The sequence below is a fragment of the Ammodytes marinus genome (genome assembly GCF_949987685.1).
Source record: "Ammodytes marinus genome assembly, chromosome: 8".
Lineage (NCBI taxonomy): Eukaryota > Metazoa > Chordata > Actinopteri > Uranoscopiformes > Ammodytidae > Ammodytes > Ammodytes marinus.
Window position 1 is genome coordinate 4568153 of NC_137212.1, and position 16101 is coordinate 4584253.

General features: G+C 38.6%; 2 protein-coding genes across 2 annotated transcripts; both read left to right on the forward strand.

The window, feature by feature from the left end:
* The first annotated feature begins 1060 nt into the window (after positions 1-1060).
* LOC307254226 (cornifelin-like) lies at positions 1061-8489 on the forward strand. The gene is made up of 4 exons (XM_080032518.1): positions 1061-1082; positions 2775-2852; positions 7163-7350; positions 7722-8489. The coding sequence occupies exons 2-4, from the start codon at positions 2786-2788 to the stop codon at positions 7887-7889; spliced, it is 423 nt and encodes a 140-aa protein (XP_079888644.1). The 5' UTR covers positions 1061-1082; positions 2775-2785; the 3' UTR covers positions 7890-8489.
* Positions 8490-8992: 503 nt separating this feature from the next.
* On the forward strand, positions 8993-15931 carry LOC307254225 (cornifelin-like). Its single transcript, XM_080032517.1, has 4 exons — positions 8993-9035; positions 11979-12093; positions 12449-12636; positions 14774-15931. Exons 2-4 carry the CDS (start codon positions 12027-12029, stop codon positions 15008-15010), a joined length of 492 nt encoding a protein of 163 aa, XP_079888643.1. The 5' UTR covers positions 8993-9035; positions 11979-12026; the 3' UTR covers positions 15011-15931.
* The last annotated feature ends 170 nt before the right edge of the window (positions 15932-16101 follow it).

Below are 16101 nucleotides of genomic sequence, written 5' to 3' on the forward strand. Positions count from 1 at the left end.
CTTGTCTGTCACCGTTTCATGTTTGCATTTATGTTGAATAAATCATGTGTGATTAATACAGGTGACATTTTGCCATGGAGTTCACTCCATGGCAAAATGGCTCATTATTATCATTATTATTCATTATTACTATTTGGTGTCTGTGTTGATGAAGTTGAAATCACAATAAAATGACAAAAAAAATGTTTAACAAACAAGAGATGCTACAGTATGTAATCAACTACTACTTACTTTGTTATATTTTTGTAGTTCAGAGGGTTGCCACTAGATGGTATTAAAGTCTATATCAAAATCTGGATCAAGCATACAATATGGAACATAGCAGATCATGACAGTATGACTTTATGTTGATATCTGACAGAATACCATTATACTTAGCTGTATTGGTAGCAGGCTAAGAGTCATTCAGTTTGTATATATTGCTAAAACTTTTTTAAGTTGACATTAATTGACATTTTCATATTTGTCAAGGCCTTCATCAAAATAATAAGCCACGCCCTGTCCACCGATATGACTGGATAGCACATGACAAATTTGTCTGACTTAAATCATAAACAAAATACAGTTTAACATCTTTTACACACTCAAGGGCGACACAAGTCAATGGCACAATGACGATGTGTTGGAGTCACACAAAAAACAGGTGCTGTGCTGCTGACCAGCATGGCTAGAAATAACTAGTGTGGTTGTAGGCAAATGGAAAAAAGAGGAAATAAATAGTTACACATTTCTTATTTCAGCATTTATCAAGATTATTTGTTTGATTTTCCACTCATGATATCTCTAGTCCCCGAACAGATTTACTATTTTTAAATGAATATTAAATGTTATTAAAAGAATAAAAAAAATATTTTCCCCATTGTACCGTGTAACATCCTGGTAATGCCCTGGAAAACAACAAGACTTTGTAAAAACATCTAAGAGGTGAGACACACCCAGTGTTTACAAAGATGTACTAAAATGACTGTCCAAGATATACACAGGCCCAGTTACATAGTGTCTATGAGGTGCCGCTCCTCACACAAGGCATATTCTCTTTCACATTTTTCTGAAGTGGCAACAAGCATTTTGAGTCGTATCAGGTAAGACGTTTTGATATGCTATTAAAAAAACAGGGCAACACTTTACAATACGGGTACATTAATTAACTGTTATTTAATGCTATTAACCGTTAGTAAATGTGTAGTTAATTCTTATTAAACATTAGCAACTGTTAATGCCTGGTTATCTACTGTTAGTTAATGCTCGGTTAGGCATTAATATATGCTTCGTTAAATTATGTTCGGTTAAGCATTCACCAAGCATAACGGTGAGTCGATGCTTAGTTAATAAAATAAGCATTAACAAAGCAGTTATTAATGGTTAGTTAATGCCTAATAAATGTTTATTGAAGTCTTTGTATTGTTATTTTTTCATCGTGGTAGTTTCTACTGGGCATTTTCTGCCAAATTGTTATGACAGAATTTCTGAAACTACAGTTACATTTCTTAAAACTATAAAGAGTTGGACCATTTCCTCAATTTTTTCCAGAAGGATTATGCAAAAATTAAACACAGCATTCCAAACTACGTTCTGTCTTCTCATAGCTATCATGTGATATATCTGACAGAGCAACAACTCATTAGTGGTTTGTAAAATGTAAAACAACACCATCAAAACACTATCTATGTTTTAGCTTCACGAGGCCATGTTATATATTCAAATGTATAACGTGGAAATAGTTTAAATTTTTCTACTTTTTTAAAAAGTTTTAAAGTATTTTTTTTGTCCTTTTTCCTGAAATATTATGGCACAATTGTATGTGCGGCACATACAGTATAGAGCCATGTAGTGAAACATTACTATGAATATACAGTATAAAAATTATTGTATTAGAATAGGATAAAATGCAAATGTTTCTGTCCATTTAACTCCAAAAAGGCTAAACTTCCAAACCAGCTTCCCACCCTAGGTTCCAAATCGCATAGTCTTTCCTTTCTTCTATTCTACATACTACATCTGACCATAATAAGAATCTAGTTAGGATGCAATAGGCATACACCTGGGATATACTTTTACTTATTTATTTCATCATAACATTGCGCCTTGATCTTGCCTCTTGCTTTTATATTCGTCGCATCACCGTTTGTTTTCATATGGAGGCTCCTGTTTAAACAGTTTGAACAGGTTAGGTGTGAGTCAGACAGACAGGTAAAGAGGGTGTGGCCTTTAAGAAGCCACTGTGTTTTGAAGTCGGAAAAAAAAATTGTTGCTTAATTATGTAATTCGTGCTGTGAATTATTTGATTTTTTTGTGGCAAAAAGTTGATTCAGATTTAGCTTTTTAATATCTACCCCATTCATACTCCACTCATAAACACTGGTTTAGAATGACCAGGACTAGCACTTCCACTGACTGTACAACTAGAGGCCAATGGAATATCATAAAGTCACTATATCCCCCCCACACACACACTATCAGTGTTTCTAATATCCTTATGAAATCAAGAATGTGTTAGTTTGAACAATTTTTCAATTAAAGGTGCACTATGCAGTTTCAATTGCAATGTCAATTCTCTGACACACCCAAAGTTACATAGTGCACCTTTAATATAAAAATGAATATCACAAGATGTTTCTGTAATCCACTCAGACGGACTCAGATCATCAACTCTTATGGATGAATATGGGTTGTAAGAATTACATTTCATACATTAAACCCTTGTGTTCTTGCTGAATACTGATTCCTGTGTGATGACAGGTTAGTTGTCTTCTCTCTCTCTCTCTGTGGTAAAGTTCAAGAGCCAATGGCGGTTCTTCCAATGACCGAGTGGCACACCGGCCTCTTCGACTGTTGTGCAGACTGTAATACTTGTAAGAAAACAATCGCCACAACTTTCAATCGTACTTTTTCATAATGATGTCAACTTTTGTGTTTAAACTTGAAAAAAAATAGTTTTTCTGATGTGTATGTCCTTCTTTAGTCAAATAAAGCCACTAAGACTAAGATGCATTCCCACCTAAAACTGCGGTAACACAAATGGGTACATTAATTAACTGTTATCTAATGTTTAACACACATTAGCAAAGCATGCACTAACCATTATGCTTAATGCTTAAGTTAGTTAACTAACAGTGTTGGGCAAGTTACTTCAAAAGCGTAATGCGGTATTTATTACTTATTACTGGCATTTCAAAGTAGTTAGTTACATTACAATATTACTGTCTTTGAATTGTAAGGCATTACACTACTTTTACATTACTTTTGCATTACTTTCACCAAAATAACATGAAATATGGATTTGGTGTTCTCAATAGATCTTCTTGTGTTCAATGCAGCTCATTACACAGCAGGAGGTGACATGGTATGGCATAATGACTGAGGCTTAAGGCTAACACAAGTAGGCCTATGCTATATAATATAATGGTCACAGTTGTGGCTCATGGTGCAATACATTTTATAATAGAAATACTGTATCTTTAGGTATTTATTTAGCCTATATTAATATCAATAGAGCTAGAGCCTACTACTGTAGATTGAAAAAGTAAATTGAGCCTCAAAGATTTGTTTCTTGCGTTCTGGCGACTTCAAAGCACAAACAAGTTGTTCACATCATCAACTTTTGTCTTTTTTAGTTGTTCCAAAGAATCTGCCTTATCATCTTGCCATCTAATCTAAATGATAACAGCCCATTATGTTTGTTTATCGTCTCTCTTGCGTGACATTTTATAATAACAATAGTAGCCTAAATATATATCTCCTTTGCTAATTCAAAGCATCCACTCATTATGTTGGGAGTCGACGTGTGTGTCAGAGGCATGAATCGACAAAGCGATCAACTCTTATTGTGACTTTTTTGCTGCAGCACTTTTAGTGCTGAGGAGAGCTTGCCAACTGCGCTGTCCTTTACGCACCATCATTGCCGCCGTTATGTTAAGATTTCATAATTTGCATCAAAGCAAACCCTTTAGGCGCCGGGTTTTATTTTTAAAAATACTAGATTTTGACACTTAAATTTCAGAAGGCTCTGGATTGAAAGTGGTTTGAGATAGAGACAAAGTGTAAATGAGACAAATATTGAGAATGACCTAAAGTTTATCTGGGGAGTACATTTTCCCATCTAATTAGCATATTATGACGTCATATGGTGGCGGCCATGTTGTAGGCTATTATGTAATTTCCATGAAACACCTGATATTTTGAAAGAGAGTTGAATTTATTTAATCAGATTCACCCCTCCATCCATTTGTAATGATGTCCACTTTGTTGTAAGCCAACAGTTGTAAACTAGAACTAGAACTACACCACAAAACTCATATAAACAGTAGGCGTTTATGATTTTTTTTTACCCACCACCATTTTTATTTCCTTTTTTCTTCTATTCTTCATTATTATTATTATCATCATTATTATCATTATAATATGATAATATTAATATATACAGTATCTCACAAAAGTGAGTACACCCCTCACATTTCTTCACATTTTTCTTTATATCTTTCCATGGGACAACACTGAAGAAATTACACTTTGATACAATGTAAAGTAGTCAGTGTACAGCTTGTATAACAGTGTAAATTTACTGTCCCCTCAAAATAACTCGACACACAGCCATTAATGTCTAAACTGCTGGCAACAAAAGTGAGTACACCCCTTAGAAAAAATTTACAAATTGGGCCCAAAGTGTAAATATTTTGTGTGGCCACCATTATTTTCCAGCACTGCCTTAACCCTCTTGGGCATGTAGTTCACTAGAGCTTCACAGGTTGCAACTGGAACCCTCTTCCACCCATTTATGACAGCATCACAGAGCTGGTGGATATTAAAGACCTTGCGCTCCTCCACCTTCTGTTTGAGGATGCCCCAAAGATGCTCAATAGGGTTTAGGTCTGGAGACATGCTTGGCCAGGCCATAACCTTTACCCTCAGCTTTTTTAGCAAGCCACTGGTCGTTTTGGAGGTGTGTTTGGGGTCGTTATCATGTTGCAATACCACCCTGCGGCCCAGTTTACGAAGGTTGAGTGCACGTGGTCAGCGTCGTACACAGAGGTTGGCTTTGGAAAATAGACGTATGAGTGCTGCCAGCATTGCTGAAGGGCTTGAAGGGGTGGGGGGTCAACATGTCAGTGCTCAGACCATACGCCGCACTCTGCATCATTAGAACATCATACTGGTCTGCATGGCTGTCATCCCAGAAAGAAGCCTATTCTAAAGATGATGCAAAAGAAACCCCACAAAAAGTTTGCTGAAGACAAACAGACTACGGACATGGATTACTGCAACCATGTCCTGTGGTCTGATGAGACCAAAATACATTTATTTGGTTCAGATGGTGTTAAGAGTGTGGAGCGGCAACCAGGTGAGGAGTACAAAGACAAGTGTGTCTTGCCTAGAGTCAAGCATGGTGGTTGGAGTGTCATGGTCTGGGGCTGCATGAGTGCTGCCAGCACTGGGGATCTACAGTTCATTGAATTCTAACATGTACTGTGACATACTGAAGCAGAGCATGATCCCCTCCCTTCATAAACTGGGCCGCAGGGCAGTACTGCAACATGATAACGACCCCAAACACCCCTCCGAACGACCACTGGCTTGCTAAAGAAACTGAGGGTAAAGGTTATGGACTGGCCAAGCATGTCTCCAGTCTTAAACCCTATTGAGCATCTTTGGGGCATCCTCAAACAGAAGGTGGAGGAGCGCAAGGACTCTAATATCCACCAGCTCCTTGATGTCGTCATGAATGGGTAGAAGAGGGTTCCAGTTGCAACCTGTGAAGCTCTAGTGAACTACATGCCCAAGAGGGTTAAGGCAGTGCTAGAAAATAATGTTGGCAAAACAAAATATTGACACTTTGGGCCCAATTTGGAAATGTTTTCTTAGGGGTGTACTCACTTTTGTTGCCAACAGTTTAGACATTAATGGCTGTGTGTCGAGTTATTTTGAGGGGACAGTAAATTTACACTGTTATACAAGCTGTACACTGACTACTTGACATTGTATCAAAGTGTCATTTATTCAGTGTTGTCGCATGGAAAGATATAATGAAATATTTGAAGAAATGTTAGGGGTGTACTCACTTTTGTGAGATACTGTATATAATGCTGCGTCGCATGGCTGCACCACTGCTGCGCATGGACGCACCGTGACCGGGGCCGTAGAAAGAGTGAACACCAACTCCCTACTCGTCAACTTTTTGCTTGCCATATCTCTAAATAACTCCTAAATCCAGCAATACCGCTTCAGCATAAATAGCTTCGTGGCACACTATCTCCGATTTTGCACCTAACAACAGCGCGATTCATTTGCAGCCTGGACGCGGAGGTGTGTCACCTCTCTGCTCTGACAGCAGGCTGGGACTCGCTCCGAGGGGCTGCTCCGAGACTGACCGCCTCCGAGTGCTCTTAGATGGGGAGGGGCTCGTTGAGCACAGAGTGATACGTGCTTTCACGTCAGAGTCTCCAAACACCACAAAAGTTTTCAATAACTTGGGCAGTGAGACGGAAGCCAGTAGGCTAGCGCATCTTTGGAATCAATTGTAGCAGCAAATCGAGTTTTCTTCTCCTCTAGCAGTAACATTAGCGTAGGTTTTTTTCTCCTCTGCGAAACTCGCGGTGTTGGCCAATTTGTATAAAAACAACAAACCAGTCAATTTCGGGTTTAAAATGCATTGTAACGCGTGTTTCTGAGCTATGTACCGCGTTACATATTACCATTTGTTTTGCTGTAATGCCTTACATTACCGCGTTACAGCAAAACGTAATGCAATACAGTAATGCATTACTTCCTGTAACGCGTTACTCCCAACACTGTTAACTAAGCATAGTTAAACCTAACCATGCATTAACTAACCATTAATAACTAAGCATCAACAGTTAGTTAAGGCTTAATTAGCAGTAACTAACCATTAATAGCATAGTTAGTTGAAGCATTAAATAACAGTTAATTGGGCGCTCCGGTGGCGTGGTGGATAGAGCGTGTACCATATTCACTGAGGCCTCGTTGCAGTGGTCGCGGGTTCAAATCCGACCCGTGGACCTTTACTGTATGTCATCCCTCCTCTCTCTCTATCTCCCCATTTCAACTCTGTACTATCAAATAAAGCTTGAAAATGCAGAGAAAAAAAAAACTTTTAATTAATGTACACTTATTGTGAAATGTTACCAAAACTGTTTGTTTTTCTCAGGTTGCTATGGTTTCTGGTGCTGCCCATGCCTCGCGTGCACGGTTGCAGAAAAGTTTGGAGAGAACCGTTATCTGCCGTTGTGTGACATGTGCAGCCCGGCCATAGTGTCCGCGGTGGGGATCCCGCTGTGTGTCCCGCCCGCCGGAGTGTCCCTGAGGGTCGGCATCAGACACAGATATAACATCAAGGTAAAGCACGTGTGAAACCAGCGTTCACTGAATTCTTATTTTAAAGGTGCTACGAGGAACTTGCTCAACTCTGCCCTGGCTTGCAGGCAGTCCGCTCAGTATAGCGGTGAAGCTAGGGGGCGGTGCTTGTTGCTATCCGGTTGCCATGAGGGAACCTGGCCAATCAGAGCAGATTGGCCAGGTTCTAGGCAGAGGGCAGTTGGGGGGTCTTAGAGAGTTGTGTTAAGGCTCTAAACAGAATGATTTTTCGCAGAGAGGCTAAACTGCAATACCAGTGTGAACCTGAAAAATAGCACAATAAGTGCTCTTTGAATAATAACTGAATAACACATAAAAAGGTACATAATTGGTACTTTGTTTTTTTTTAACAGGGGACTCTCTGTAAGGACATCGCAACCTCCTGCGCATGTGTTTGGTGCAACTGGTGTCAGATGCAGCGCGAGTTGAAACATCGCAAGAAAAACACGACTGTGGTCGTCGTCAACATGCAGCCGGCCCCAGTGATAATGGCTCAACCTGCTGTTTATATCAGCCATTAAAGCCACTAAATCCTTCTATATGTCATTTGGATATGAACATGAACATATGATTACATTCACTGTGCCCTGCCTCTGACACATCGTAAGTTGTGTTGAGTGTGTGGACTTTAACCCTTTTAGGCATTAGGCTTTTCATACTATTTCAACTGTAGTTTCTGTGCAATAACGTACTTATTACAAGAAAAAAAAAAGTAACACAATTAAAATGTCAATACCAAATAAATACTTAGTAATTACTGTAGCCTACTGTAAAAATAAGTTTTGCCAATAAATGTCCACTACATGAAATCAAGTACGAAACATGATGTTATGAAGACAACAGGAAAGCATCAGTATACAGCTCTGGAAAAAATGAAGCCACTCCAAGTGTTCAGTGTCTCTCATTTTACTATTTATAGTCGTATGTTTGAGTAGAATTAACTTAAGAAAAATCCAGACTTGTCTCTTTTTTCTAGAGCTTTATATGACGTACCAGCAGAATAGTGAGTTTTATATAATCTCTTGATCTTCGTTTCAAGCAATGAAACCTCAGATGACCTCGTCTGAGTTCGCTGCCGTAAACGAAACTAACTTGCTCTTTCAAAGTCACATGTATACGTCAAGGTGCAAGACTTCTAAGATGCTTTTTTCAGGAATAAACTAATACACCAAAGACCATTCTCATTTGCATTTATCAAATTTAAACGAAAAGAAAAATCGTATATCAGTCGAATCTGTTGTTCCTTTCAGAATTGTTTTTTCAACAACATAAACGAACATCTGACGTAAAGAAATGTTTTTAAATCATGCACACACACACACACACACACACACACACACACACAAAGATACAGTATAGACAGTTAAACACATTTAATCCCAATCCCTGTGTCAGTATTTGCAAAGTCCAAGAATGGGGGAAGTCTGTGTATCTGTGTTGAATAGGGAAACAGGTACATTTTAAAGTATTTCAATCTGTATTTCGGTGCTATTTAAATATGTTATACAAGTCTTAGAATCTACTTTCGATATCATTTCCCCGTGTGCAACAATTCAGGTTTGCCAACATGTTTGTGTTTCGATTGTCATGCCACTCCTGATGCCCGTCACTTCACTTCATTCACTCCCGGCTTCACAGCTGCACAGAAGCACGTCTGGCTTGATCAGGTAAAAACTTTAAAAAATTGTCTGATTTGACTGCCCATTTTACCGTCTTTATCCCAAAAGTTTTAGGGAGAAATTACTTAAAGGTGCGCTACGTAACTTTGGGTTTGTCAGAGAAATGAAAGATTTCTTAAGTATTTTCTCAAAATTGAATAAACAAACTTTGCTCACAGGAAAATTGGATCCCTGGAACATTGTTTGATGTTAGAAAGCTTCCTGAAGAGTTACTGTTTCACTGTTGTTGTTTACAGCAGCAGGGCCCACAGTTTGGTTTGCAAACATATTCTAGTCTTATGTTTGATTCCAGGTTCAATAATATTGTTTCGATTTATGATGATAGAATTCAAAACTAAGAATTACACAAAGAAAAAATATGTTAAGTAAACTAACTGCAGGCTCTTGCTCAACAAATCCCCCTCCTCTGAAACTGCATAGTGCACCTGTAATCTGATATGCATTAGTTAATTCATAAGAAAAACTATATCACAAAGACTGAGGCATGTTGGGTATTTCTATATGTTACCAGCTGGGTTGTTCAGTATATTGAAATATAAAAACACAATCAAATGTATCAAATTGTATATGAAATGATTGATTATAATGAGATTTCAGTGGTTGTGTGGACTGGCGTCTTTTGCACGTTTCTTCATGTGTGGTGAATCACCTTATTGATGAATTTAATGAATTTTCTTAGTAAAATAAAAAATTATGACCAACCATTTGATGATGTTTAAGTTGTGAAAAAAACAAGGTAATAGGTAATAGTCTTAGTTCTACCCCTATTAGAAAGAAAAAAAATAAATAGGATCGAAGTGAGTATTTTTTTAGAGAAATGAACTCCCGTATATATATTCCCGCCTATAATAAGGCCTTGTATAAAAGGCTGCTGATTCTCAATAGGACTATATTTTGACATTCCGGTTTTTGTTAGAAGTAGAGACACCACCTGTAAAGCATCTGTGCAAACCACATACGATTGACTTTGTCTTACTTCCTCTCAGGCTTGCCTAAGGTGAAGCTAAAGGTACTGGCCTTTATCTCTTTGCTTGCTCGTAGAGCTATCTTGTTCAAATGGAAAGATCCTGCCCCTCCCTCCCACTCTCATTGGCTTAGAGACATTATGTCATGTATGAATCTGGAGAAAATTCGTTGCACTGCCCATGAATCTGAGACTAAATTTTATAGAATGTGGCGCCCCTTCCTGGACTACTATGAGAAGCCGACCACAATGGTTGAGGAGTAGCTACCCCCTCCCCCTTTTTATTTGATATAATTTTTTTTTTTTTTTTCTTTAATAATATATATATAGGCTATATATATATATATTTTTTTTTTTATTTTTATTTTTTTTTCATATTGGTTGTTTGTTTTTGTTTCTTGTGTGTGTTTGTGTTTCTGATGCAGGACTGTTTGTGATTGGGTGGGATATGGGTGGGGTATGTGCGGGAGGGAAAAAAGGGGGAAAAAAATTAATAATCCATTGTATTGCAGCTGCATGATAGTACTTTGTGATTTAATAAAAAAACCTTTGAAAGTCTTACTTCCTCTTTCAGGACAGCGTATTTTTGTACCTATTTTTTGCACGTGTTGAATCACTTTATTAATGAATGTAATAACTTTCACAGTAAAAATAAAAATGGTGATTTTCCATTTGATTAAGGGAAACATCTTAAAGTTATAAAAAAAATAATGGCATTAGGTATGGTAGGGGTACCTAAAAAATGTTTTCCTTAAAGGTGGGGTATGTGATTCCTGATTGGTCAAAATTAACATGAGCGCTACACTTTGACCAATCAGAGCGAGGCTCCGATAACAAAAAAAAATCTGATTCTCTGTTCTTATTGGCTGTTGGGACTGTTAACTGTTCAAATCTCTATCCCAACTGCTATTTTCTCCCGAAATTCTCCACCCCAGCTTTAACTAAAGTATATAGTGCTTGTACCATTAGAGTTTGTCAAATTTGATCTGTATTTTTTAATTTTACTTTACGTAAACTTAGCCATCACTGGTTGCCACCAACAGCTTGTTTTCTCATGAACAAGTTTGGCAACAAGTTGCTTCAAAATCTATTCAGATAATCTCCTGTTGAAGATAAATGCAGTATATTGGGCACGAACACAAAGGACATTTTCAATTCTATCAATTAACCTTTATTTAGTTCTTGAAGGTACAGTTGATGGCAAACACTCATTGTCAATGTAGCCTAGATTACAGTAAATTAAATATAAAGAAAGACCTCAATGCAAAAAGTGCAATATACCAATTCCTGAGGAAACAGGAATATTTAGCCAGCATTGCTCTGAACTACCCATGGGTGAGCGTACTCATGACAAAGGCATTAACACTATATAAAATAGCATTTTTGCACCGATGGTCTCGTTTGCTGTTACATGAAATTTATGATCATCAGAGAAAATGTTTGACTGTTTCAGAAATATATAAAAGTTCCACGTAGCTACTGTAAGCCTGTTCTAGGTGGGTGTGGCATTTAAAAAAATGTTCCAGGAGCAAGTTATTTGATCTTGTATCATAAAGGCCACTGAACCAGGATCTGTGTCACATGATATTAGCTCAACTTTGAATGAATGAATGAATGATAGGTTGTAGTCAAACATATAAAAAACAATACAATAAAAGGGCAAAAAAAACAGTAACAAAAGCTAAATAACATAAAAACAAAAAAATAAATTAAATAAAAATTAAATATAGTCATTTAACATGTCCGAAAAGGAGTAGGAAGAAGCATAAAGTAGTTAAATAACCATCATATTGGCTTCATATTTATATCATATCTTTACACATTGTTGACAAATTGCTACATAGCTATACTGTATGTGCATGTATACCCACACATGAGAAAAAAAGAAAATAAACAATACAATAGTTTACGCATAACCTTTATCTGTTAAATCTGAGTTTCTTTTCCTCATTCCCCGATTCTCACAGGTTTCTTGTTCACTATCTGAGGCGACATTAATCAACATTAATCTAACGATGGCAGACCGACCAACAGGAGAGTGGAACAGTGAACTCTGTGACTGCTTTGAGGACGCCAGTACATGTAAGAAGAAATAACTTAACTTTAACACATTTGTATTTTAAGGATGGATGGATAGATGGATAGACATGGAACAACCCCCCCCCCCCCACACACACACACACACACGCACATGCGCACACACGCACACACACACACACACACACCTACCTCTGTCACGTTAAAACTGTACAACAAGAGGAATAATAACTTAGTGTTAACAAATGACATGAATAATAAACCTTGCAAAAATAATTAAATTTAACCTTGCAGTAGGAGAAATAAAACACTGATTTAAAAAATGAAATGTAAGTTTAAATGTAAGCTTACATAGCACTTACTTAGTAACACTACGCTGGTATATTTCTGTGTTTTTCAGGTTGCTATGGTTTCTGGTGCGGCCCTTGCTTGGCCTGCACGGTGTCAGGGAAGTTTGGAGAATGCTACTGCCTCCCGCTATGTGACTACTGCGGCCCTGCTGTACTGGCACTCTGTGGGATTCCTTGCTTTGCTCCTGGAGCAGCCCTGGGTATGAGGGCTTCCATGAGAAACAGATATAATATCAAGGTATGATGCATTGCAAGCTGATGAATTTCCAGTATTGTATTGAAGTAGAATTACCGCCTGGCGTTTATATGCCCCGCGAGGTATACTATGCTTGGCACCGCCCACCTACCTACTTCCGCTCAATTGTCATAGAGCTGTTAAGCGGAAGTTGCTTACTTCCGGGGCATGGGACCTTTCGACTCGAAAAATTACAACGGTAGTCAATGGAAAGAAATGTATTATTTTCTGGTCCCAGTCATGAAATGCCTTCGATTACACATATGTTTTGTATGGATTTAGATGGTATTTTTTCGTGCAAAGAATGGAACAATTTAGCGAGTAGAAGCTGGATACGGTCAGGTTTTGTGCAGAGCGCTTTTGTGGACTACAGCTCTTCGCTGCTCTTGACACTTATGATATACGTCACCACCACTGGCACCTGCTTAGCTCAGAAACATGGCTGTGTCTTTAATGCACTTTACCGCCTTCTTTCAATGACAAGACAAAAGTCTTCAGCGTGGCGAAAATCACTACACAAGTGGACATGTGGAGTTTCAATTTCTCGAGTGGGGAGATTGTTGGCGTTGTCCACGCCAGCCATTAGCATTAGCACTGTCAGTCGAGAAGTGGAGGGAATGTGTTGAGGTGACGTCACAGAGGCGACAAGACTTGTAGTTGTTCTCGTATCATTTTTTCAAAAGCCGTTAGACGAATAATCATACAACATACCGTCAAACTCTTCACATGAAAAATGATCATTTAGACCCATACAAAACATATATGTAATCCAAGGCATTTAATGACTGGGACCAGAAAATAGTAGATTACTTTCCATAGACTCCCATTCATTTTTTTTCAGCCGATAGGTCCCATGCCCCGTAATTCCGCCACTTCCGCTTAACAGCTCTATTTCCCTTCAGTAGTCAGTCTGGGGGCCTATCCGAAAACTTTTTTTTGCATTGGAAATTTCCTTTCCTATCGAGATGAACCGGAAGTACTCGGCGGATAGGTGATCCGAATTCCCAAAATGCTTAGGAAAGGCATAGGAAAGGAGCCTCGATTCATCCTTTAACCCTCCTTTAACATAGGTTACTCCTGACCAACCTATGCTAAAGGAAAGGAGATAGTGGTATCCCATAATCCTTTACGGCGGCAAGATTTAAAGCAACAAGCCACCGCCGGAGTTTACCGACTCTACACGAATACGAACGAGAGGCAAAACAGAAGAGAGGAGAGGAGAAGAGAAGAGAGGAAGATTTAACTCAGCTAAAACAAAATATACTCCCCCCCCCATTAAGATAATAAAGAACTCATAAAAGACCAACATCATAATTTAGTTATTTTCGTAGCACATCATTTACACCATTAGAAAATAAAATACCAACTTCACATTTAATGAAGTTACTGGGGGCAGTTCATTTCAACATCAACATAGGCTAAGTGTAGCCTCTTTTTATTCCACATGTGAATTGGGATATATGGGAGTGATTCTCACTCTGTTGGCGACAACCTGATTAAAATCAATATGAAAAGAACGCATGGATCAAACGAGCGCTTGTTGTAGTCAATTGCGACTCACGTCAGCAATACTCGCCGTCGCGCAATGACGTCGGTTAGGAAAGGTGGAGTCGAATTCATTTGAAACAGCGCTGTCCTTTCCTATGTTCGATAGGAAGCACCTTTCATCTCTCCTTAACCCCGATGACGTTTACGGGTTAAGGCATAGGAAAGGAGGCTTATAGGTTAGGAGATTGGACTTTTCGGATAGGCCCTGGGTCTGCGGTATATTCACGGGTTTTCTCCGATCAGCGAATAGAGGGAGTTGCTGAGAACAATGACGTTGAGGTTGTGCGCCAGTTTCAATTGTAGTCAGAAGCCGGCGCATGACATTCAGTATGTCACGACCAAACGTTATGCGATTGGTTGGCAGATCCAGAGTGGCACTGGGCAGATCCAATAGTTTTAAACTTCAACAGACATCCGCCTTCAAGTGAGTTGAGCGATTCCAGACCTTCTGTACAAATGAAATGAAGTACGATGGTCTGGTAGAACCAGGCTAAGAATCCCCCGGACGAACAAACAAAACGTATTGCTTCCTGCCTAATGGCATAATAAAAGTGAAGCCATTTTTAAATGTATTTTCTCTGGTTCTCCTCAGGGCGATATCTGGAAGGACATTGCGGTCTCCTGTTTCTGCTCCTGGTGCTCGTGGTGTCAGATGCATCGCGAGGTCAAACATCAGAGAAAAACTCCTGTCGTGGTTAATATGACCAATCAGACCGTCATCATGCAGCCCAATCCGACCGTCATCATGCAGCCCAATCCGGTCATGATGGTCCCTGCACCCATGCCCCAAGTTAGTTACATGACCCAACCAGGGTTTGTCGTCAATTAATACTGAGCCTTGTGCCTTTGTATTGGTCTGCTGTGTCTTGCAAAAGGATATACTTTACGTCGCACAGATCATGCTGCCGTTTTTTCAGCTACACCAAAAGTTAAAGGTGCTACGAGGAACTTTTAAACATTTCTGAAACAGTCTAATTTTTCCTCTGACGATCATAAATAACATGTAACAGCAACCAATGAAAGTGCTGAAATAAACCAATAAAAATCATAAAATGTACAGAGGACTCCCAGTCAATTGGCAAGCCATTATGAACATACATTTTGCATTCTGTTCGTCTTTATATATAGTTTGGAAGGGACCAATTGTCTCTGTACATGACTTGTATTATATATAGAGCCTTTTGTTTAGATCTACTGTAAGAGAGGGCCAATTAAAGGGGAATGTGTTTGTGTCAGTTGTTACCAGGCGGACCGATATCTCTGTGAAAATAGAACCCACAGGCTTCCCATAGCAACAGTCACATTAATGACATCATACAATCACAGGGAGATCTCCTAACAAAACATATTGCTGGAGGGAAATAATGCCGGGCTGAGCTATTCTATTGTCAAGCATAAAAGTAAAGCGTGCTAATCAAAGAAGAAAAGCTGGTTTAGCTGCAATGTTGACGTCATTCAAACCTCTAACTTGGCAAGCAGTAATGTGCACAGGGCATTTCCCAGAAATCCCTACTCACAGCGAAACCTAGTCACATCTATTGCTTTCATTTCCTAGTCACCGGTTTGTCAATAGTTCTTCGAAGAATTATGACGTTGAAATTAATTTATAAGATTGGGACCTTAAAATGTCAAAGTTTTTTTTCTGATAAGCATTTTATATCACTTGTTTATACCTTGTAGACACCTTTTTCTGTTCGTTTTAATACATGTTTAGTCATTTTGTTTATTCATTCATTTGTCTAAATAAATACTTGAATAAAAATGTCTTCACGCTGCTTATTATTTGGACATTCTTAAAGGCCTACTTCACCAGTGGGAATATGAAGGTGTATTGAACTCTGAGATCCTATGTAGTATAAATGTGCAAAAACTTTAGAAATCGGTTCATCCTAGCGTGAGAAAAGGCAGAAAGAGTGTTTT

What these genes read in the sequence shown, in the direction of transcription:
- LOC307254225 (XM_080032517.1), top strand. Translation starts at nt 12,027, where the DNA reads ATGGCAGACCGACCAACAGGAGAGTGGAACAGTGAACTCTGTGACTGC. An exon ending in CTTTGAGGACGCCAGTACAT is followed by an intron (nt 12,094 to 12,448) that starts GTAAGAAGAAAT and finishes TGTGTTTTTCAG; the next exon opens with GTTGCTATGGTTTCTGGTGC. An exon ending in GAAACAGATATAATATCAAG is followed by an intron (nt 12,637 to 14,773) that starts GTATGATGCATT and finishes GGTTCTCCTCAG; the next exon opens with GGCGATATCTGGAAGGACAT.
- LOC307254226 (XM_080032518.1), top strand. Translation starts at nt 2,786, where the DNA reads ATGGCGGTTCTTCCAATGACCGAGTGGCACACCGGCCTCTTCGACTGT. An exon ending in TTGTGCAGACTGTAATACTT is followed by an intron (nt 2,853 to 7,162) that starts GTAAGAAAACAA and finishes TGTTTTTCTCAG; the next exon opens with GTTGCTATGGTTTCTGGTGC. An exon ending in GACACAGATATAACATCAAG is followed by an intron (nt 7,351 to 7,721) that starts GTAAAGCACGTG and finishes TTTTTTTAACAG; the next exon opens with GGGACTCTCTGTAAGGACAT.